The sequence below is a fragment of the Adiantum capillus-veneris genome, unplaced genomic scaffold (genome assembly GCF_014529385.1).
Source record: "Adiantum capillus-veneris isolate H3 unplaced genomic scaffold, ASM1452938v2 Hic_scaffold_944, whole genome shotgun sequence".
Lineage (NCBI taxonomy): Eukaryota > Viridiplantae > Streptophyta > Polypodiopsida > Polypodiales > Pteridaceae > Adiantum > Adiantum capillus-veneris.
In genome coordinates this window covers 1-23966 of record NW_028221900.1, presented here as the reverse complement: position 1 = coordinate 23966, position 23966 = coordinate 1, and the positions used below count along the sequence as shown (strand labels likewise).

Sequence of the window (23966 nt, the reverse complement as noted above, 5' to 3'; positions counted from 1 at the left end):
CAATTCTAGTAATATGGAAAATCACTTATGCCTTTGTGTTGTTTGCTATTAAGAGTATTAGGTACCAAAAAACTCAAGGAAGAAGAGTTACATATTGAAAACTCCATAAATACACTCGAAATTGCCTTTTGATTGCAAAAACACTTCCAAAACATTCATCAAAATATGACTTTTACTAGCAAATCAACATAGAGATTTTTTCATAAATGGGCCATGTCTTCCAATACGTAGGCTATTCATTTTTTAGAAGCATAAAGATACCTTTAGAACTACCTACGTTAACTATATAGCACTTTAGAGGTCGCTAAGTGGTGTTTTAGGTTGATCTAATGCTAATTTTATGAAAATTGGTCAAAAATTGCACATGTGTTTTAGCTCAAGTTAGGTTTAGAAATGTTATTCAAACCTAACTTTAAAGGTGGAATTAGTAGGCCCAAAAAATTCCAAGTTCTTTTTAGTTCATGACTAGCTTTGTGGATATAGAGTACTTTAGAATCTCCCTGGAGTAAGTTGAGTTTAGAGGACACAAAAGTGTTATTTTTAAGGAGCGTTTACTGAAGGCAAGTAGGCAAAGGTCGTAGAGGAGATTGCCAACCCCTGTTCTCTCCTATGCTCTCTCTTTGTCCCTCCTCTCCTCTTGCCTTCACCAAGCATCCTCACATACTTTTCAGCTCCTCATCAACTCCTCTCCTTTGTAGAAGAAGTGCTAGCTATAGATCTCTCATGTTAATGGCTATGGTGTCGGTTGCTCCTCCTTTGTCTCACCTTCTCAGTTTTAGGTTATTTCATCTAATTCTTTGCTTTCCCGTTTAGAATATTGCTTCCTATCATATTGATAGCAAAAGCAAAAGTTACTTGTTTGTAATGAGATGCTTGGTAGCAGAGTCTCCCACAACCATCCATGTCATCTCTTCACCTTCTCCATCGCAAAGAAAGGTAGGTTTTTGCTACATTTCTAGTCTACTTGTTGTTTTGTACATATACTTCTCCGCATACACTTGCATTCCCCTTTAAATTGCATGCATGCTACAAATTCTCTCAGCTTCTCTGTCTCGTGACACCGTCGTCCGCGTCTCCCATACATTGCCTACCTCTCCCTATGTGGTTACCATCACCTGCGTGACACACGTTGCTTGCACCTAGGCTGGCCCAGCCGTCCACTACTCCAAGCTTCCTTTCTCCTTTGATCTCACTTCCTAAGGCAGGAGCATCTCCCCTGATTCGTTCTAATTCCCAAATCGTTCAAAACGACTAATAAATGCATGAATTTGTTTCGCGGTTCCGTGTACGTTCTCTCGAAAACAAACAAATTTTTTTGTGTGCAAGGCAGAGCATATATTCCAGACGGCTCTTCTGCATTGCTCATCATTTGGCGACCTGTCTGCGCTTTCGTGTATGGAACCCTCATCGGCACAGGGTCGCCATAGCTGGCGACCTGTGTCTGCGCTTCTCTTGGCTTTATCTATAACCCTAGTTTCCTCTGTTGGCGGTGTATTCGGAACGGCGCTTTTTCATCCAAGGGACATTTTACCGGCGCTTCCACACCAGATTGCTTGGCCGATTCTCAATACCTTCAGTAACTCGACAGTACTTCTGCCCCAATTTGTGGGCACTGTAAACCTTTCCTCGCAGTCTGTTTCCTGGGAGGGCTCCTGCTTTGATGATAATGAAGCTTACTTGGAGATTTCAGAAGATGGAGGGATTCTTCATATCGAGGTTAGCCACTACAGATTCATTCTTGAGTTTGAAGAGCTTTTTTTGTCTTGGCTCTTCATTCTTTGAAGTATTTCCTTTTGTTAGATCTAATTTTCAGCAATTTTCTATGCCGAAAATGAATTTTTGCAAAGTTTTTACACGGCTAAATGTGTATTTTGGACTTCTTTGTTGGGCTTGTTTTGGTTGTAATAATCCTTTTTTTCAATCTGGACAGACGAGTAAACCCCATACTTGGACGTGTATGGATTTGTACATTTTTGTAACCGCATACAGTGTGACCTGGGATTATTACTTTACAGCTCGAAAACACACACTTGACATCAATAAATGGGAAGATGGAGAGCTGGAATACGTATGTATACCTATACCTGTCTGCCGAACGACTTTGAATCTGTAATGAATATTTTGAGGATTCATGGTTTTTTCCTGGGTCAATGTACATGCATGCTTAATTGTTATTGTTTTGCTGTGAGTTTCGCAGATATAATACTAACATTGGATCTTATTTTGAGATATTTTATTCCCTCTGTAGCAAGCTTGGACACTCCAAGCAAGAAATCTATAGCGGCACACTTGAGAAAACTGCAACAACTGAACTTGAGAGAGAGAGAGAGAGAGAGAGAGAGAGAGAGAGAGAGAGAGAGAGAGAGAGAGAGAGAGAGAGAGAGAGAGAGAGAGAGAGAGAGAGAGAGAGAGATGTAATATTAACGTCTTCAAAAGGCCAAAATGACCTATGATACCAAAAGGTTACATGTGGTGAATCTAATACCAGGTCGGGGTACAAAAAGTACAAAGAACTGAAGAGAAAATAGTGGGTAGGGGTGGGGTGAAAGCTGATACAAAGGGGATACAAAAAGGGGGGGGGGGGGGGGGGGGGTGCTGAGACAATGGAGCTCTCTGAAGTCGAGGCATCATATACATATACATCAGTATCCAGAAGGCTATAATTCAATGTCCTCTGAGGTAGGCACTTCGGGACGGCTCCTATGTCGTGCCAGTATGGTAAGGTATGGATCCTCTGTCGCAATCTGCGTCGATGTTGAGAGGGCCCCCTCATCCGTGGGCGACGTGACCGCCCCAACTCTATCGCCCGATCAAGCAGTATGCCTCTGGTGTTGTTATGTTGCTTGTTGGGGCTGCTCGGACTCCTCTGTCTGTGACTGAAAGAAATCTGTAATCGTTCGTTGTTGCTGGATCTCTGTCATTGTGCCCTCTTCAAGAGGTCCTCTCTGTGTTTGTGAATCTCCAGTAAGTATAATCTGAGGCATCTCTGATCCTGGTATCTCATGACTCTAGAAAGTGGCCCAAAACCCTCTCTGAATAGACAGTGAAAGCGGCCTCGTATCTCATAGTATACTCGGCAGTGACATATGTGATGTAGCTCTGTCTCTGGCTCTATTTGGCACACTTGACAAAGCCTGGACTCAGCGGGTACTCCTCTAAATCTGCCTTTCTCGATCTCTAGCTGATGTGAGGATGTGCGTATCTGACCAATAGCACATCGTATCCCGTGGAATAGATGAGTGTCCATGTATACTGGTATGATCACAAAACCATTCTCCATGAGTTGGAGAAGATGCTCTCTATAGAGAGAGAGAGAGAGAGAGAGAGAGAGAGAGAGAGAGAGAGAGAGAGAGAGAGAGAGAGAGAGAGAGAGAGAGAGAGAGAGAGAGAACAGAGTCGACATAGAATGGCGGAGTTCCGTTGACCAATAGCACATCGTATCCTGTGGGATAGTCTATAGATGAGTGTCCATGTATCCGGGTCTGATCACAAAACCATCCTTTGTGAGTTGGAGAAGATGCTTTCTATAGAAAGAGAGAGAGAGAGAGAGAAGAGAGTTGACACAGAATGGCGGAGTTTTGTTCCCAAATGCATTGGCCGGCGTTCTTGCTATGCTTATGCAACTGGAATGCGTGTATTGAAAGGGTCCCTAGCCTCGAAAAGCATCATACATGAAAGGTTGTGGTTTCCAAAAGCTTTTAAACCAAAAACTGGTGCCCAAAAGCTCTTGCAGCCTCAGAAGCAAGAGGGTACTAGCCAACGGCTCAAGTATCACGCCAAACCAAGTACAAACCTTCAAAGAGCAAGGAAGGTGTTTCTATTGTAGTGAGAAAGGACACATGAAAACCGACTGCCCTATTCGGTAGCAACGACAAGAACAAGCATCTTCGAAGAAGGAACGATCGACGAAAGAATCCGCTCCACCGAGCTCGAATTTCTTTCTTGATGTGCAAGGGAAGATGGAAATAGAAAGAGGGAAGCGATACTAAGGATAGGGATTTGTGAACAACCAGCGGGTATTGATTTTCTATGATCTTGGATCAACGGACAACCTTATCTCATTGGAAATTGTGGAACGCTTGGGCTACTTCTGGATCGGCATTCAAGGGGTTGACCACCAATGCAACTCCCGTGCAAGGACAGCTCAATCTTCGGATTGGCGAGTACAAGGACCACAAATCATTTGTGATGGCACCCATCGAGGGATGTGATATCATTTTGGGTATGTCAGGCACTATCATATGCAACCGGTCCCAGATTATGTGGAAAAGACCCTCGCTTTTGAGCACGAGGGCAAGAACATTAAATGTTTTGTTGATGTCGGGGATTTTTTATTCCCTATTGTAATCAATATCTCCATTGAAAAGAAAATAAAGAAGTGCATCTCTACTTGATCTTCGCACGGGAAAAGAATAAAACTAACGAGGCTTCGCTCTCTAGTTTAGGAATTAAACGTTTTCAATTTATTGAAAAGTATAAGGATTGTTTCATGAACACTCATTCGGATAAGCTACCTCTGGAACGTTCGGAAGATCATCGCATTGATCTCGTACTGGGTAGCTCTCTTCTAAACCAACCCTCTTACATGGTAAGTCTTGCTCAACAAGTGGAAATTTTGAAGCAAGTCAACGAGCTTCTGGTAAAAGGTCTAGTACGACCACGTACTTCGCCTTATTGCTCTCCAGTTCTATTGGTGCAGAAGAAAGATGACACGGTTCGAATGTCCATAGACTATTGGTCTTTAAACAAGATCATTATCAATAATCTCTTTCCGATTCCTCGGATCGATGATATTCTTGATAAGTTGCAAGGTGCAAGTATCGTTAGTCGCATAGACTTTAAGAGCGGTATCACCAGATACGAATCGCCCCTGAGGATGTCCATAAGATTGTATTTCGCACCACCTTTGGACTTTATGATTTTTGGTTATGCCTTTTGGCTTGACCAATGCTCCTGCTCCATTCAATCCAATGATGGATTGAATTTTCAGCCCACACTGGGCTTTTAAAAGGGGAAGCACCTGGACAGAGTGTTTTAGGAACTGCAAAAGCATGATTCGCATGTAAATGCAAAGAAAAGTGAGTTCACTATCTCGGCCATATAGTCTCTCGCATCCAAGTGAGTATGGATCTTGCCAAAATCTAGGTGGTACAAGATTGGCCAACTCCCACAACGGTACATGATGTACGTAGCTTTTTCGAAATGTGTTCTGGGGGTTTATCCAAGGCTTTGCTCAAGTAGTAGGACCACTCCATGACCTAACGAGGAAGAAGATTCCTTTCAAATGGGGATTGAGACAACAAGGAGCATTTGACAGGCTCAAGTATTTATTAAGCCATGGTCCTATTTTGATAGTGCCAGACTTAAGGAAACCATTCGAGGTTCATTGCAATGCTTCAGGTGATTGCATCGGTGCAGTGCTTAATGAAGAAGCCCATGCAGTAGCTTATGAAAGTAGACGGCTTAAGGATGCAGAATTGCATGCCTCGATCTGTGAGAATGAACTTATGGCTGTGATTCACGCCTTGTCTACCTGGAAGCATTATCTTCTAGGAGCGGATTTTGTAATCAAAACCGAATACACTCTCATTCCCTCTCTTCATGAAAAAGTAAAAGGAACCATCATTCAAGCTAAAAGCAATCACTAACACAAGGAAAAGAAGTAAAGGACTGTTGAAGTGTAAAACCTATCCGTGACAATGCAATTGAAGGTTGCCAATGAGAGGTGTAATGGCCACGTCCCTGTCGGGTGTTGCTAGAACTGCCTATGCTTGTACTCCCATCGGATCGGGTATAATCTCAAGCCACGCCGCCAATTCAGGTGAAATGAAGTTGGCCTTGGCTCCTCCATCAGAGAAAATCAGGGCTTCTTGATCTTTCACTTTGCCCCAAGCTCGGCAAAGTTCTGTACTTTCATCAATCGTGCTTGTGTTAGTACACATGCAATCTGGAACCAGTCTTGCTTTCGTCTTGCCTTTTCGTCCACATTCCTCAGTTGCTTTCGAACTCTCTGGTCTTTCTTCATCTTGTTCTTTCTGTGCTTTTTTAGGGCACTTCGCGGAGATGTGTCCACGTTCCCTGCATCCAAAACACTTCCCCTCTTTGATGTAGTTGGCTCTCTCCCAAAGAGTGAGCCGGGGTCGTGCATCCTTATCTTTCTTTTCTTGGGGGCTCTTCTTCTTTCTACTTTCATTATTAGAAGTCTGTTCGGTTCTCTGAGCCATGATCTCATCTGTGGGGTAAGTCACTGCCTGAATGTATGGCAAAACCCCGTTTCGCATGACCCATCAGTTCTTGAATAGAATCTAACTATTGTTCTAAGCAGTGATCTCGGATCTCTGTAGGAAGTCCGCAACAAAACTCCTTAATCTGTTCTTTAAACGAGATCTTCTTAAATGAAGAGGCTGGTAGAAAAGAGCTCCAAAATCCCTCGCAGTATGCGTCCAAACAATCTCTCTTTGTCATCCGAAGATGATTCCAAGCAGTTCGTATATTTCGTTCGTACTTTCGAGTCAGCCAAGAAGAAATAAAGATCCTTTTAAATTTCAGCCATTTAACTCGCGCTTTCTTGTTCAATAGAAGGGTGGACCACCATGTTTGAGCATTTCGCTTAAAGAAAGAGGTAGCCCTCCGAATCTTGGAGTGCTCTGAGTAATAAAGCTTTATCAAATTGCTGTATGAAGGCCAAAGCCCTCGAAGCAGCTCGGACTTCAGAAAAAGTGTCAAACTTAATTGACTGTCCATCTTCTTTAAATTCTTGAACTTTCTTGCTTTTATCTTTGAGGAAGTTATACTGGTTGGCTTTATAGAAATGCTTCATCTTTGCGTAAAATCTGTGATAGTCGGAGTCCGAACTATCTGAAGACGAGTCCTTTGACAGTTCTCAGAAACTGGATGAAACTTAGGCAGGCTTCTTTGCCTTTTTCTTGCCCTTTTCGAAGCTTTGCTTTTTGCTTCCCTTTTTTACTTTCGTGTCTTCGCTCGAGTCAGAAGAGCTAGAAGAACTGTCAGGAAAAGAAGAAGAAGAAGAACTGGATACTCCTTCAAATCGCACATGCTTCTTTTGCTTTCTTGCCGAGGCAAAAGTAGATTGACGATCCAAATAATCAGGGAAGTCAGGTCCTTTCTTCTGCTTTTTGTTGTGCTTTTTAGCTTTATTGTTTGCGTCCAAAAGCTCAGTAATCCGTGTATCAACCAGCTCTTTCAATTCTTGCTCTGTAAACATCCTCGGAGTAGGAGGTTTCTTGAGTGCCGGTTTGAGGGGTGGCTTTGTGACCTTCTACCATTGGGAGTGCACCTCGTTGAAGGACGTCTATGAGTCAAAAATTTTGTAAATTTCGGATCCTTCGCAAGGTCGATCATCAATCTTATTGCGTTGTCAACCAATTGTCGACGTTCCATCTCTTCAATCTTCGCCTGAGTAGGCAGAGGTGGGCCGTACTCTTCGTGAGAATCTTCTTCGTGATCTCTTCCCGCATCTCTAGATGCAGAGGAAGTCGACTGTTCGTTGTTGGAATCCATAAGTGTCACGATAAAAGGATTGGATTTCTCGATAGAAGAGAAATCGGCTGCGCTTGATACCACTGTAACAAACTGGACAGTCCAAGTCAAGATTCTATCGCGACACAGCAGAGATTCTCTTCAAAACAGTTCACAATTCACAATCGATTCGACACGACCCGACGGAGTTCCATGCCTAGAGATATTGGCCTCAAAGACTGGCACCCCTTTCGGTATTTCTTTTTGTATTAATCTGTGCGCTGATTAAGTACAAGAGAGTGGGAGAAGAATCCCTAGCTCCTTTTGCATTCGCATTTGCATGTAGCGTGCATCGTGTTAGATTTACACCACTCTGTTGCTTCACTCAGGTCTAGGGCATACATGTACAGCTAGTATGTCTTTGGGCTGGACACCCACTGCATTGTCCGGCCTTCCACCTTGTACTCGGCGCCCTGTATATATTTTCATTTTTGTGGTCGGGTTTTTTTCTCTGCATTGCCCTACCTCCCCTTGGGCACCTATATATGGGGCCAGGCCCCGCCAGGGGGGTACCCACTTTCAGCCCCTGGCGTTTTTGGATTTCAGCAGCAAATTAAGACCGGCATTATTCACCTAAAGTGTAGCAGATTCAGCCCGTAAAGACCATCAGTTTTCAGCCCTAAGAAACCTCATTTTTCAGCCAAGAAAACGCAGCCAAAACAGTCATTTTCAGCCACCGAAACAGTCCCAAAATTCAGCGATTAGAAGATCTCAGAATTCAATCGTCGTCGTGACCGTCGTCGTCATCGGCATAGACCAAGTTGCATAGTCCATTGCATACGCATTGTACACCTTTGTGCAATCAAAGAATAGACCACTCTCGCCGACGAGAGTGGAGCCTTCGGAGGAGGGTTTTACAACCTCTCGGGTGTCGTATCTCTTCTCTCTCCTTCTCTCAGTCTCATTCACTTGCACGCACAATCCACTCACTTAGTTCGTGACCACAGCACTCTACAAGACGGAAAGCTCTCTCTTTCCCTAAAGAACTAAAAGGAACCTTGAGCAATAAAGATCACTGATTTTGAGAAAATACGACATTCATTCCGCTGCACCTAACACCCTCACTTCTCAGAGCATCTAGACACAGAGTCTGAGAGTGAGAACCCTCCCACTGCTAAATTTGTCAGCTTTTAGGAGGGCCAGCTTTTTGAGTTAATAATGGCCAAAAAGAAAGGAAGTTTATAAAAATAGTTTTAGAGAGATAGTTTTTGTTTCTAGAGAGAGAACTCTAGTTCTAGAGAGAAAATCGTAGGTCTAGAGAAAATGTGCAGTAGAGAGAAAATCAGAAATTTAGGTTTAGAGAGAGAAAATCAGCAGATTCTAGAGAGAGAAAATGAGTGCGCAGCATGGAGAATTTTGGCTGTGACAAAGAGATTGGCATGGACCATCGCTCTAGAGAGAGAGAGTGTGATTGGCCAAACAAATGCAGTGATTAGTTGCGTCTATGACCTTGACATAGAAACCCTAATCCTAAAACCGATAACATTTCGCCCTCTAAAATCAAAGCAATCGTCCTTGATTACAAGATATAGCAAAAAAAAGAAAATAATAAAAGAATCTGTCACGATCTGTCAACTCCTCAGAGTTTAGCCATTGGGCATCCATGGGTAGTTTAGCCATTGGGCATCATAGTTCTTGAATTTCATTTGAAATCTTTGTGTTGTTTTTCCTCAAGTGGTTCAATTTTTGTGAGCAAGAATCTATACAGGGATCAAAACTCTTCAGTCCATAGTCACATGGGGACGGGGATGGGGATGGGGATGTGGATGTGGACGTGGACGTGGTAAAATAGGGGACGGGGGACGACAGGATGCGTGTTAAAAAAGCGAATACTAGACAACACTAAGAGCACAAGATTGCAAGAAAAAGTGGGTTTTGCGATGCCTACACATTGCCCTTACCCGATCATGTGACATGGCTAATATTTGGAAGAGATAAGCACCTCCCCTTGTGGGCCCTCCAATGTGTCGAAAAAAAGAAGAAAAAAATGTGGGTTTTGCAGTCATAATACCAAAATATGTCAGGCGGTAAGAACGCGATGGGCGTGCGTTGTGCACGTTGACACGGTGAAATTGTGATCAATCATCATACTCAAAGGGCAAAAAGTAATGATGTAAAAGTGAAGAGTGGATGAGTAGAGTCTAGTGGGCAAGGTTGGCATTTATGGAACCTTGTCCCTTGTAAAATTTCAAATTTGCCGCCCCTTGTGCCCATCCTGCCCGCTTGTGACACCGAGGACCTGTGTCCCGGGACGTGTCCCCTTTGCACCCCATGTGAGGGACGCCTTTGCCGTCTTGTCCCCTTGACCTCTCCCGCGTGCCTCGTTCTGTCCCCACCATAAAGCTCCCCGTTCCCGGGTCCCCTGTGACTCTACTTCAGTCTCTTCAACTTTTGGTTGAGCGCCGTCCGAAGGTTCGGTAGGTAGATCTCCTTTGAATGGTTTAAGAAGGCTGATGTGGAAGGCATTGTGAATCAGTGCGAGGGAAATCCTAATTGAAAGGAAACATCATTAATGCGATTAATGACTTTGAAGGGGCCATAATAGCGCTGACTGAGCTTGGGATATTGTTGTTCTTTGCCTTTCTTCTTGCGTAGCAGTTCCTTCACAAAGCAAAGTAAAACTTAGTCACCAACTTTGATGTCAATCCGTTAGCGCACGTTTGCTTGTCTTGAGATTTTTGTAAAGCTTCTTTAACCTCTATATAGGTATATGTTTTAGTCGAATAGTGGAAATGCAGACTTCACATTGTGAAGTTTTCGTACGAGTTTCAGACGGGAATGAAGTGAGCCTACTTGCTGGAAGGGTCAATGATAGTCCAAATCCCATTACAACGGTCAACCACATGATGTGGTTGGCAAGTAACAGATAATATCCATAGCAATGCTTTTCCATGGCCGAGTAGGAATGAGAAGAGGATGTAACAAGCTGGAGGCCTTCTCACAGCTGTACTTCACCTTTTGATTGGTGACGGATTTAGAAACATACTTCCTGCCATCCTTGCAAAGAGTAGGCCAATTATAACCGGCATGTACAACGTAGAGGGCGGTACTATTTCAATTACCTGTTAACTTTACACAGAGCACTGAGAAGGGAAGAGAACACAGTTGCGTGCAGCGACTAGAATGTCACTGCGCACACGAGACCGACACCCTGTAGGCCCCAAAGACTGGCGCCCCTTTCGGTATTTCTTTATTCAAATTAAGGTAGACGATCCGACCACTTCGCACAAGCTTTCACAAAGCTGTCCAAACCTGGAGAGGGCTGAAAACCTGGGCTGAAAACGCAGGTTTTCGACCTGATTTTGGCAGCATAACGGCGCAAAAACCCCTGTAGGTCAAAAGCACCTGTCTAGGACGGATTCCCTCACTATCTGGAAGCTTTCTGGTGAGCTGTCACAGAAATTCAGCGGGCTGTAGTTTCCTGTTTTTCACTGCCGGGTGCCCAAAAGCCTGTACACGCATCCCAAGGCTCTCACGAGGCTCCCCCTGTGTTCCCTTGCAGTTTAGGTGCGAAACCCTAAACCTGCAGAAAAACACAGCAGGCTGTAATTCGCTGTTTCGGATCGTTTTTAGCGGAGCGAACACGCCTACGCGTGTCCCAAGGGCTCCCGCACGCAATGGGATAGTTCCCCTGTGAATTGGACGAGATACATGTAAAGCGTGCACACGTCCTCCTCTATTGTCAAATTAATAATAGTGGGTGTGGGCGTGGACGTTATTTCTTTGCCTTTCCCTTTCTTGGCAACCTGGATCCATTTCTTGGCTTCATCCGCCTTCTGTTGAGAGAGAGAGAGAGAGAGAGAGAGAGAGAGAGAGAGAGAGAGATGATATTTGTGAATGACACAATGCAGGTGAAAAAACATGGTATATCTGTTTTCTTAATGCCTTCCGGAATGCTTGGGACAGTGCAGGCACTGTGGGATGTGTTGCCTTTGTTTTCAAACACAGGCTGGGGAGAAAGCTCCAACATTGTGTTTTTAGAGAAGCACATGGGCGCTAAATTAGTGAAGAGGACAGGACCATCAATTTCGAATTTTTCTGCCAATGATATTCATTCGGGTGATTTCCTGGCTCTGTCAAAAATTAGGGGGCGCTGGGGAGGCTTTGAAACTTTGGAGAAGTGGGTGACAGGTGCATATGCAGGGCACACGGCTGTGTGCTTAAGGGATGACGAAAACAAGCTATGGGTGGCAGAATCAGGTCACGAGAATGAACAGGTAATTATTAGCTAATTCAAAGTTTGATCTTCATGGTGAATTGTGACGTTCTTCATGGTGAATCGTGATGTTGCCTTGCTAATGGTTCGGGTTTTGTGAAGGGGGAGGAAATCATCGCTATTCTTTCATGGGAGGAGTGGTGGCAGCAACAGCTAGCTGATGAGGCACATTCACATGTGGCTCTTCTGCCACTACATCCAGATGTACGTGCGAAGTTTAACAGTAGTGCAGCTTGGGAACATGCAAGGATGATGGATGGAAAACCGTATGGATATCATAATATGATTTTCAGCTGGATTGACACAGAAACTGACAATTTTCCACCTCCAGTTGATGCACATCTGGTATGGCTCCAAATTCTTACCAGTGCTTCTTCTACGATCTTGCTGGCCGTTTGGAACTCAGCTCATGTGCTTGGCCTTGATGTTAATGCAGGTGATGTCTGTTATGACTGTTTGGACGCGAATGCAGCCAGACTATGCGGCAAACATGTGGAATGAAGCATTGAACAAAAGGTTGGGCACGGAGGTACGAGTCTATTGGATTCCACTGTTCTTGTGTGCATTCTAGTCTCCATTGCTGATCAATTATTTTCACTGCAGGGCTTGGACCTTCCAAGCATATTGATAGAAAGTGACAAAAGAAACATTCCTTTTGAAAAATTGTTGGCAATGCCAGAAAGCGATGATTGGGTTTACAGTGATGGAAAATCCACTTCTTGTGTTGCTTTTATCCTTGCCATGTATAAAGCTGCTGGTTTATTTGGTCCACTTGCAGATTCTGTACAAATTACAGAATTTACAGTAAGGACTCTCTCTCTCTCTCTCTCTCTCTCTCTCTCTCTCTCTCTCTCTCTCTCTCTCTCTCTCTGTGTGTGAGCAAAAAGTGGGGGCTTGTGACCCTCTGCGTTACATAAAAATTGACTTTAGGTCCATATATAAGAAATATGGGAAAACGCCTGAAAGATATACACTGAATGAGATCATGGGGGAAAATCCCATACAGACCACAGGATACATCAAGGGATTGCTCTAATCAGGAAGTGGTAATGAAGCTCTCTCTCTCTCTCTCTCAGCTCCCAAGGTAATTTTCTTCATTGAAGTAATGGTTACTATTACGTTCTGACAACAATTTAACCTACCAGTGAAGGAAGGAGATTTTCATGACCCATGCCCAAGTGTAAATTTTTATTTTGGGAGTGTGGGCGCTCTCATGCATGCCACTTTTGGGTTTGCAGATAAAGGATGCATACATGCTGAATTTTTTTGAAAACGATACATCACGGTTACCAGTGTGGTGCAATGTCCAAAACACAAACCCGCTTCCTTATTGTCAGCTCCTTGGAGAATACTTAATGGAATTGCCCGAATACAATACAGTTGCTCCATATGCCCATATGAATGAGAAGTGTCCAAGTATGCCACCTGATTATGAGAGACCTGCACGATGTTAAGCGAACGAAGTGGAATGCTATTACTTGTACAGAATGCAACTTTCATCGTGATTGTTGACAGCTCGAAGCAATTAGGTAGTGAAAAATGTACATACAGTATACATGTCAGGGTCCTTGTACAAAATGTATAGAGGCTATTGTCTCGCTTGCGTCTAATGACATCATTAAGGTGCACGATGTTTCTTATTTTGTGTTTATTATTTTCATTTCCCGTTCTGATGGTTAAATTATAGCCGAAGTGGTTGCGGCAAAGTGTTTATTGAGGAGCAAGGTTTGTGAAGTTCACACCCCAGCAGTAGAAGCAAAGCGATACAAAATATTATCTGGAAGAGTAGCACATTGATGTGAGCTTTTTGTGCCAACTTTATCTCTTAATCTTTCCTCTCATTAGCTTTGTGTTTGGGCACCTAGGAGCAGTGCTAAAAAATACCCAGGTTAATTTCTGAAAGTTCGCAATTTGATGTTGAAACAGAATGTGAGAAACTCCACAAGATTGGAGGAATTTAGTGTAAATTCTTTTAAGCATAGTTGAACAAAGCATCCAACTTCTCCTTAATTCATCTTCTTACTAAGCTAATGAATAAGGTATCTTAGTGGGTGGGCGGCCGGAGAAGGTATGAAGAGTTTGGATCTTAGTGTGTCGGTTTCTTGGAGGGTAGCCCTTTGGTTAATAGATTAACAACATTATCATGTGAATATTGACAAGCTCAATGAGTAGCCTCAAGCACTTCATGATGTGTGTGATTTGAACGGAATTGTGAAACTTATCTCTATCAAAGTAGTGAAATAATAGGGAAAAAAGTACATTGACTTAATTATATCCCATAGATCTTATCGTCAAAAGCACTCGGTTATTCTTAAACCGGTCTTTATCGATGAGATTTATTGGAGATGGCATGAATGGGCTATTAAGCTATATACAGTCTTTAAACAGAAAGAGACATTCTTAAGCTGAAAAGACATTTCCTATAACAATTCAAGGATTCTCTCAACCATTAGCTTCACGAAAGCAAAGAGAAGGTAAAGAACCTCCAATCATCATTGAATATAGCAAAGAGAAAGAAGACACAACTTGGACTTAAACAAGACAAAGGAAGTTAAAAGTCATTCGCAAACTCAAGCAAAGAGGTGGAGGTTGCAACAAAAGGATCAAAGGAGTGAGGTAAATGAAAAATCAAAGCGGTGAGGTAAATTTGATTTATTTTTCAAGTTCGTGTTTTTGTTTATTGTAGAAGGTGTTTGTCTTGTTTTGCAAGTTCGTGCTGTAGTCTTTGTTTGTGTGAATCTTAGGTCCTTAGTTTTAGTTAAGTTGTTTACAAAAAAGCATGAGAGGTACATCACAATCATTTTGTGCAGCGATTCCACCTGTTCTTGTTGGGGACTATTGAATGAGAGAAGGTTCAAAAAGGTTAAGAGAAAATACATTGATGAATCCTTGCAGAAATTATACCTTGGACAAAGATGATGTTCAAGGGACAATGGACAAAGTTGGAATCCCTAGGGTAGGTTATCGACAATTGTAGTCCTTGCATCTATTACATGGGTGCAATAAAAGAGTTGAATTCTACTAGTTGGAATAAAGCACTCTGAAGATTCGAACTTTCAAGCAGTTTTTGATATTCTTGTGTCAAATGTCTACCTATGCACATTTCATGCACGGTATAGAATCATTGAGAAGATTGTGTATCTTTGCATAGAATTCATATGGAAATTGGAACCTTTATTGATCAGAGAAAATGCTATAAAAAGCCATATTATGTACTTCTTGAGCTCATAAATCCTAGAGCAAACACAAAAACTCTATTAGCCTTTTTCTTTTCAAGAAGTATGATTTTGCCCATTGGAAAAGCTTTTTATGGTATGTAATGGAAATTGCCTATGAACTTTGAGAATAGCGGAATTAAGAGAATTAGAGTGAGCATTTTTATGAGATTACTTTGAGAACATAGAGGGTGAACTTAATTGATGGTAACAACTTGAACATAGTACTTAATTAACTTGGCATGAACAATACTTTTTCAAGAGAGAGAGTATTTGAGAACATGACAATATTTGAGGATCGGATTTACTTGGAGTCGGTCCCCCCTCCAAAAGACGTTTGTATTATAGATTCTCCATCAAGAGAGACTTGTTACAATACAATCTTTGTGTTCCTTGTGACCTTGGTGATGCTATGAAGATGGAAATCTTCATGCATCACGAGCTTAATATAAACTTTGCAAAAAGCATTAACTATCCCAAGCCTCAGTTCCAAGGCCTCAAAACACCTTCGAACGTGGAGAGAGCTAGCGGGGAATGAGGGTAGGGAAGAGGAAGAAGAATCATCCATAGGAGAAAGAAATAGTTCCTCACTACTCATCACTCTTCTTGCTTAGCATAGCATAATAGCATAGCAATGAAGATGAAGAAGATGACAAGCTTAAGCATTGAAGCATGGCTCTTGGTTGGATTTGCATTCCATAGCCAAGAGTGTTGGTGTAGGCTCTCGACTTCTCAACAAGCTTGAAGAAGGAGATGGAGCTCTTGCACTTTGCACTCCACACAATGAGAGAATATGTGTGTGTGTGTGTGTGTGTGTGGGAGAGTATACCCCCTTCTCATGCTTGGCCACATCTCTCTCTCTCTCTCTCTCTCTCTCTCTCTCTCTCTCTCGCGTGTCATTTTATTATTTCATTTGGACATAAGGGCTTAATCAAGCAAGATCCCGACAAGAAAAGCAAAATAAACAAGCGATTGAAAAAAGGCGTTCTCTTTTTCCTCTTTGAGAGAAAGAACTTAATGTTTTATTTTTATGTATCTAAATTCTCATTGGAGCCCTTTAAAACTTACCCAATAGCATTCAAGCACATCATGAGGGTTACATGTGGAGGATCATTTGAACATATGTCTTTTATGCTTATTAAATCATTTGGTTGAATTGAATACTTCAAGGACTTAGTTAATCAAGCATGGAAACATTGATACCTCTTATCTTTGAATTGAATACTTCAAGAACCCTAGTCATTTAAGCATGTGAGAAACACCTCAAGCTTTTGGGTAAGGTTCTCACTAACACTTAGCAAGCCAACAAGCACCTCATGCTTGGGTAGGATTCCCACCTCAAGGTGAGCCCTAGCTTGCGTAAGGTCAAAGGACTTTTGAACACTAAATTTTGGAGGTCTTTATGATACTAATTGTTGGAATTAGGGTTGCAGAGAAACACACACAGCTTGGAGAAGACGAAGGAAGCTCAAGGCACACAATGGAGAGTGTGTTACTTAGTGTGCAATGGAAAGATAGTTAGCCCTAGAGTGATGGGCGTATATACAATGCACGGGGGAAAAAACCTCCTAAAGAGGGAAAAAATGCCCCGGCGGTCCTAGTGTGTTCACACACATCACTACCATATGCAACACGAGTCCAGATATTCAGTTTGCAGTCTCACAGGTCAGCAGATTTATGCATAGCCCAGGGTCTAAGCATTGGTAGGCTGTCAAGAGGATTTTCCGCTACCTTAGTGGCACTTTACATCTTGGCTTATTTTATCCCAAGGGGGGATCATTGCCGCCAGACTTACATGCTTTTTCGGACTCAGATTGGGCTGGTTGTTTTGACACGCGAGTGTCCACAAGTGGTTTTTGTTTCATGCTTGGCAGTTCATGTATATCATGGTTGAGCAAGAAGCAACCTACTGTGGCCACTTCGAGTTGTGAGGCTGAGTACATGGCAGTCTTCACAGCTATGGTTGAGTGTGTATGGCTCAGACGCCTTATGGCTGATTTGGGTGTTGGACAGGACTACACTGACAGTTAGAGCGCATTGGCAGTTGCGAGGAACCCAATTTTTCATGCTCGCACAAAGCACATTGAGATGCATTACCACTATGTCAGGGAGAGGCTCTCAGCAGGAGAGATCAGCTTGGCTTATGTGCCAACATAGGACAACCTTGCAGATCTTTTCACAAAGGAATTGTCTCGTGAGAAGCTTGAAGCTTTCCGCAAAGCTTTGGGCTTACTCCCCTTTGTGGACTGATCCTGTCCTCAGGGCATGGCACTTCCCTTTACTCATGTGCCGGCTCTTGTTCACCGCATCACTCCAGGGGGGATTTGTTACCATATACATGTGGTAGTGATGTGTGTGAACACACTAGGACCGTCGGGGCATTTTTTCCCTCTTTAGGAGGTTTTCCCCCCCGTGCATTGTATATACACCCATCACTCTAGGGCTAACTATCTTTCCATTACACACTAAGTAACACACTCTTCATTGTGTGCCTTGAGCTTCCTTCGTCTTCTCCAAGCTGTGTGTGTTTCTCTGCAACCCTAATTCCAACACTTTAATGAAGCTAACCCTACGGTCTTTAAGCTCCATTAGGTAGCATTTCTCTTTAGCATACCATCTCTCCTTTGGAACCGTTTTAACCTTGGACCTGTGTTGAGATAGATCCATAAGCACATGTCTATATTCTAACCCTTATTCCCGTTTATTGTCCCACATTAAATGATCAGTTTAATATGAGAAAATTATTTGGATTGGTTAGATATTAGATTTTATGACATGGTGGATAACTATTGTCTCCTTGTTAAGCTTTCCAATGTAATGGATCAAACTTTGGCCCTTATTCAAATCAAAAGCCTTGGATCTCTTCCATCTCCCTAAAAAGTTGTCAGGGTCCACAATGTCAATCTGTGTAAAGAAATACAAAATTAGTTAAATAGAAACAAAATTTCATTGGCTTAAACATTGTGCTCAAAAAATGTTTGTCTCACCTTAGGGTTTTAATTATCTTTAAAAAGGTTCTCTTTCTAGAGGTAAATGGAAAAGCTTGGCTTTTGTCTTTTGTTTTCTCTTGGAACTTCTCTATCCATTTGCTCTATTTTCATTATTTTTAGTATTTGATGAAATTGTTTCTATGTGGAAAGCCCTTGCTATTCATACCTTTGGACAAACATTCAGTACATGCTTTTCAACAACAGACTAATCAATGAATTTATCAGATCCTGTATCAAGTATTGATAATGGACATGGTGTGTTTCAGTCCACAAAGGAGGAAGGTCGGTCCTTACAAAATATGTTAAAAAGAAAGAACTGCATGATGAGCCAAAGCAAGGAGAGTGCTCAAGGCAAAGAGAGAGAGAGAGAGAGAAAGCAAAAGAAAAGGGATGTACTTAAAAAGAAACCATCCAAAAAAAGAGTTGATATGAAGACTTCATTTCCAAAGAAAATGATATTTTTTCAAAAAGTGAAATGTATGGGGGATATTAAGAGAGCACAGAAGGCTCTAAAGTAGAAGTTCCTTAAGCCATCTTCTAATTGAGCTTTTCCAAAATGCATACATTTGTGCAACCCACTCTCACAGGGTTACACTAATGGACAAGAATATGATTACTTTGAGGAGGTTAAGGTAAATATTTAGTAAAATTATTGAACTAGTACCTCTATGATGAGTAAATCTTCAATATTATGAACATACCTCCATCAAGAAAACCTAAAGGGCCTAAAGTGGTATTTTGGTGAGATTATGGAGGAGGAGGATGATGTGAAAAAAGGGGAGGAAATGGATAATGATAGGGAGGTTGGAAACAAGGCAACTTAGGGAGATTGAAGGAGAACTCTTACCATTATTGAGAAATTTCAACCCTAAAGACTTCAAGGTGGTTTCCTTTTTCAATGATGACCTTCTACAAAGAAAAGATTATGTGGTTCTAGATGTTGAGAGTATTGACATTCTTGAAGACTCATAAAAAGAGACCAGCGACTTTATTGTCTAAGTATTCGTAAGATTTTTTCTATCACCCAAGTCCTTGCATTGAAGAATCTTATTTGTTTTTGTATCTTTGTATAGATTTCTACATAATTATAAAATAGCTATCCAATAGAAAGTTGAGGTAGTTAATTCAACCATCTCCCAATATTTGGGAAGTGACACATCAGTTAGTGACTAAAAAATTGGCTATTCACTATAGATTTTGAGATTTGAGCTTCTCTTATGTCCCTATCGTAAGATAGACATGTTTTTTTTGCAAAGCCTAGTTAATTTTAGGGTGTAATTTTTGAATTATTTTGCTCTTGTCAAAGCTCACACCAGAGCCTTGTAGTAATTAATATCACTGATAAGATATGCTTCATGTTGAACTCTCTTAAAGTGTACCTTTTTGTATTTTTGTCCTATAATTACGCCAATCCTACATATGATTTGGATCTTTGTAAATAGGGTTGTCTCAAAGCTTGTAGAGGCAATCGAACAGTGCCCTCCCATAACAAAGCTCATGGATGATATGTAGACCTTAAATGTGAAGGTATGGTGTTGTAAGGTCATAATGTAAACACAAATTTATAAAGTGAAGTAACGATTCATTAATTTTTATTTGTTTGTGTAGCCCCTTGGAACAAGTGTCTTTGTCCCGCGAATGGAGAGTGGTGACAAATGCAAAGCAAGTGGTTGACTACACCTATTGTAACCCAAAAAATAAAACTAAGGTAAACCTTTGACCATATGTATATACTTGTTAGTTGAAACCCTGTGACTATATTAAAATACTTGTTGACAGCTCACACAAGATTATTCTTGGTCAAATCAATAGGGATTGTCACTCTGATAATCATGTTTGGTGGATTAGGACCAAAATGATTTGTTATATGGTCATTGGTCAGTGTACAAATGCCACTACCTACATAAACATCAAAGCTACCTGGAACATCAAAACCAATTGTTGGAAAAAAGATCCAAAGGAAGAGGCCATGCACCATAGATGGTACTGAAGCAAACCATAGAAAAGGGCAAAAGGAGAGGAAGAGAAGAAAAAGAAGCCCAAGGCTAAAAAAAAGGGAAAGGACACCATTACTCCTAAAAAGAGCTCAAGGAAAACACAAACACAGAGCAAGGAGCCCAAGGAGGAGAAGAAGAAGGATCAAAAGAAATATAAAGGAGGAGGAGAAGAAGGAGGAAAAGGCTAAGGAGGAGAAGAAGAAAGAGGAAGAAAAGGTAGAGGATTAAAAAAAAGTGCTAAAGGCCAAGGAGGAGAAGAAGAAAGAGCCTAAGAAGGAGAAAAACGAGGAAGATAAGGAAAAGGAGCAGAGAAAGAAGGAGCATAGCACTCCAAAAAAGAGCCCAAGGAGGACATAGGAGGCCACCACAAGGAAGAGTCCTAAGACTCCTAAGAACATTTTGTAAAAAGCACATAACAATTTGTGAAGAAACATTACTTTGTAAAGAGTACATAACATTTTTTTGTTTTTAAGCGAACCAACATTTTGTATGGTATACATTCCTTGTCAAATTAAAATTTTTGATTATAAATTGAGGAAATAAAGAAAATACAAGTAAACTGAACCAAGGGATTCCATTGTTACAATTTCAATGGCTCTAGCTCTCATGTAACTCCCAATATAATCTTTCAGTTTCAACTTTAATTGTGGCAGCATTTGGATCTCCTTTTGCATGTTTAATATGATGTAATTGTGATGAAAGTAGCATCTTAAGCCTCAAAGCATAATCCATGCCATCTTCTAACCCTACACCTAAAGGACCTAAATACATTGTGAACCATGGTGGGAATTGTTTAGGTAAGTTGAGATGATGAAAATTGACTAAGAGTACACCCGTCATTAAAATCTAATATCTACTTTCCCAAATGATTTTCTCATATTAAACTGATCATTTAATATGGGGAGATACCAAGGGGAGCAAGGCTAGATATTGGAAAGGATTCTAGACCTGTCTCAAAACAGAGGATCCAAAGGAGGGGAAATAAGGATCCAGATGGGGATGGTCTGCTAAAGAGCAAAGTGCACTGGTGGATTTTAAAAGACCCTTAGGTTTAACTCCATTAAAGACTTCCAGAAGTTCCAAATTTTTACTCTAAGTCCTAGGCCATGGAAACTACTCTTAGTGACTAAAGTGCTAAATGCTAAAGTCAACAAAGTGGCTACAGGGAAAGGACAGAAGACTGAGCAAGCTGGGAAAGAGACAACATACTCTCTCTCTCTCTCACACACACACATTAGGTTACCTTTTCATAAGACAAATAGGACACATGTCAAGCATGTCGGAAAACCCCCAATTCTTGATTGATGCCTATTGGATGGACATAGAGGTGGACCAATGAGGGCTCAGCTAGTGTAAACTAAATTTCTTATTTTATAAATGCTTTAAAAAACAACCAATAAGAATTAGTCTCCCTAAAATACTATTGGGTAGTCAAAAGGTCCAATGAGAATTAAGCAGCCCATAAATTTGCTTAATTCTTATTGGCCAGAAGACTAAAAAGTCCAATAGGAATTCAAATAATTAAATTAATTATCTAAGCTTTTACAAAAAGGAGAAAAGGATGGACACTTGTCACAAGGCTCTTGACTGGGCCTCTCAAATGCTATCGGTTAAGATTTTCACAGGCCAATAGGAAGCCAACAAGAGTAAAAAGCTTGCTCAAATGCTATTGGCTAAGCTTTTCAAGGGCCAATAGAAAGCCAACATGAGTAAATTGCAATAGGGGTCGACCAAGATGAGAGAGGGGGCTGATTTGTGAAGGCATTATTCCACACACACACACACACTCACACAAGCTCATGTGTGAAGTTAAGAAAGTGTATCTCCTTCTCAAGCTTTAACATAAAGCTCTTCATCTACTCCAAGCTTGTGAGAAGGGAGGCCTACACCAACAAACTCTTGGCTTGTGATGCAAATCCAACCAAGAGACAAACTTCAATGCATGCTCATCTCCTCTACCATGCTAATTACTAAGCTGTGCTAAGATTATGAGTGATTATTTGAGGAGAAATACTTCTTTCTCGCAAGAATACTCCTTCTCCTTGTAGATCTACTCTCATACCCCACTAGCTCTCACCATCTTCGAAGGTGTGTGAGGTCTTGGGTCTGAGACTGTGAGGGAATTGATGTTATGTGTTATCACGTGTAAGTTTGGTGCATGAAGCTTCCATCTTCATTGCACCAGCGAGTTTTTACCAAGGAACACAAAGATTTGTATTGCACAAAGTCTCTCTTAATGTGAGAATCTATAATACAAATGCCTAATGGAGGGGGGACCGGTCCATGCAAATCCGGTTCTCAATAGTTGTCAATTGTTCTATTTCTCTCCCTCTTTCAAGTATTGTTATGCCAAACTAATTAGGTGTTATGATAATGTTTTTATCCCCAACCAAGCACTCTTCTATGCTGATTAGGAACTTGCTCTTAATGAAATGGTCACTATGTTAAGTTATTTTACGCTATTTACAAGCTATTTAGACCATTAAATGTTACATTGGTATCAGAGCTATCAGTTTCTTTTTTCCTGCTCAAGAAGAGATCTCCTCAAGCTTGCTACAAATGGTTGGTATTATTAATTGCATGAGGATAAGTAGAATAGGGATTTATTATCCTTGAGGTGTGCCTACTTCGTGCAGTTAACGGGGTATCTCCGTCGAGAGCTATGGTCTAATAATGGAGTCCCAAGGGGCTTGCCTATGGCTTAACCATTATTGAGCTATTAGAAGCTTGACAGGAACCGGTGCCGACTGGGCTATGATAAACCCTCTCTTCTATTCCTTGCAATTAATAATGTTTTGAGCCACGAGTATAGATGCTTGAGTGCTTATCTTTGAAAGTAAAGAGGAGTAGCAACTAGGGCTTGAAGTGCCAAAGTACAAGTAAAAATTTACACCTAAAACTTAGTTAGAATGGCTGACAATAGTAGAGAGAGAGTGAAATTAATGTTGATGGCTTTGATTTTGCTAATGATCAAGCTACTAATGATGCTCCTATGCTTGTGAACTATCTTGTTACTAGGCTTCAACAAGCCATGGGCAACCCATCCCTCCAAGGAGAAGTGCAACAACAGTTACACATCCATGGGATTCTCCAATCTTCTCACCTAGAAGAGGGAGTGCCTATGAAAGCTCCTAGTGAGATTTGTAAAAGAGGGCTCTCTACGGTGAGAGAAGAGGAGGACCCATACAAAGTGCTCATAATCTTACAATTTGATGGGGCAATTCCCTCACAAAGGAGAGACCAAATCTCAACGGTAGATCCCCCACCAAAAGAACGAGAAAGAAGTGAATCTTCCGCCACCTCGGCGGAGATGGCACCATGAAGACAGCGGGCAAAATGCTCTCCAACACGCCCTAAACGGAGAAGACCATCCCATAGTCCTTCATAACATAATTCAAAGAAGGAAGAAAGGAAGTATGAGAAGAAAAAGGCGAGAAAGAGGTCTCTTCTCCATCTTCATCATCCTCCTCCTCTTCTGAAGGAAGTGACGGTGTAGCTCCCAAAGAACTCAAAAGGAGAGGCCATAGGAAATCCTATGCCGCTTGGAAGATGTCGTCCAAGCTCAAACAGTTCAAAGAGGGAGGAAAGAGTATCTCTTTTCTTACCTACGATGGCACCTTTGGTGCTACGGACAAAGTCTTGGCCTTTATTCAACAATTTGATGCAGCATTCGGAGATGAGGGCTTCACGAAGTCCTCTAAGATACGTGATGTAGTGATGCATCTCCAAAAGTCCGCAGGCAATGGTGGTCTTGCCTACGAGAAAACGGTGAAGCTCCACGAACATGGAAAGCTTTAAGAGCTTCCATTATGAAGCAGTTTTTGGTTAGTGATGCCAAAGAAAAAGTGCTCACCGAATGGCGAAGCTTGAAGCTCTCTCCCTACAAATCTATTCACAAATACGTAGACAAGTTTTGGGATTTACATCTCAAAGCCACTGTCTACAAAAAGATAGATTTTGAAGAGAAAAACAATAATTTTGTGTGGGTTTATCTGAAGATATGGCGAAA

The 23966-nt window shown here is 41.6% G+C and overlaps 1 protein-coding gene across 1 annotated transcript; it reads left to right on the top strand.

Moving 5' to 3' along the window:
• The first annotated feature begins 1305 nt into the window (after nt 1-1305).
• On the top strand, nt 1306-13395 carry LOC147416461 (uncharacterized). The gene is made up of 7 exons (XM_086508339.1): nt 1306-1716; nt 1931-2068; nt 11391-11756; nt 11858-12100; nt 12192-12284; nt 12359-12559; nt 12994-13395. The coding sequence occupies exons 1-7, from the start codon at nt 1396-1398 to the stop codon at nt 13207-13209; spliced, it is 1578 nt and encodes a 525-aa protein (XP_086364465.1). The 5' UTR covers nt 1306-1395; the 3' UTR covers nt 13210-13395.
• The last annotated feature ends 10571 nt before the right edge of the window (nt 13396-23966 follow it).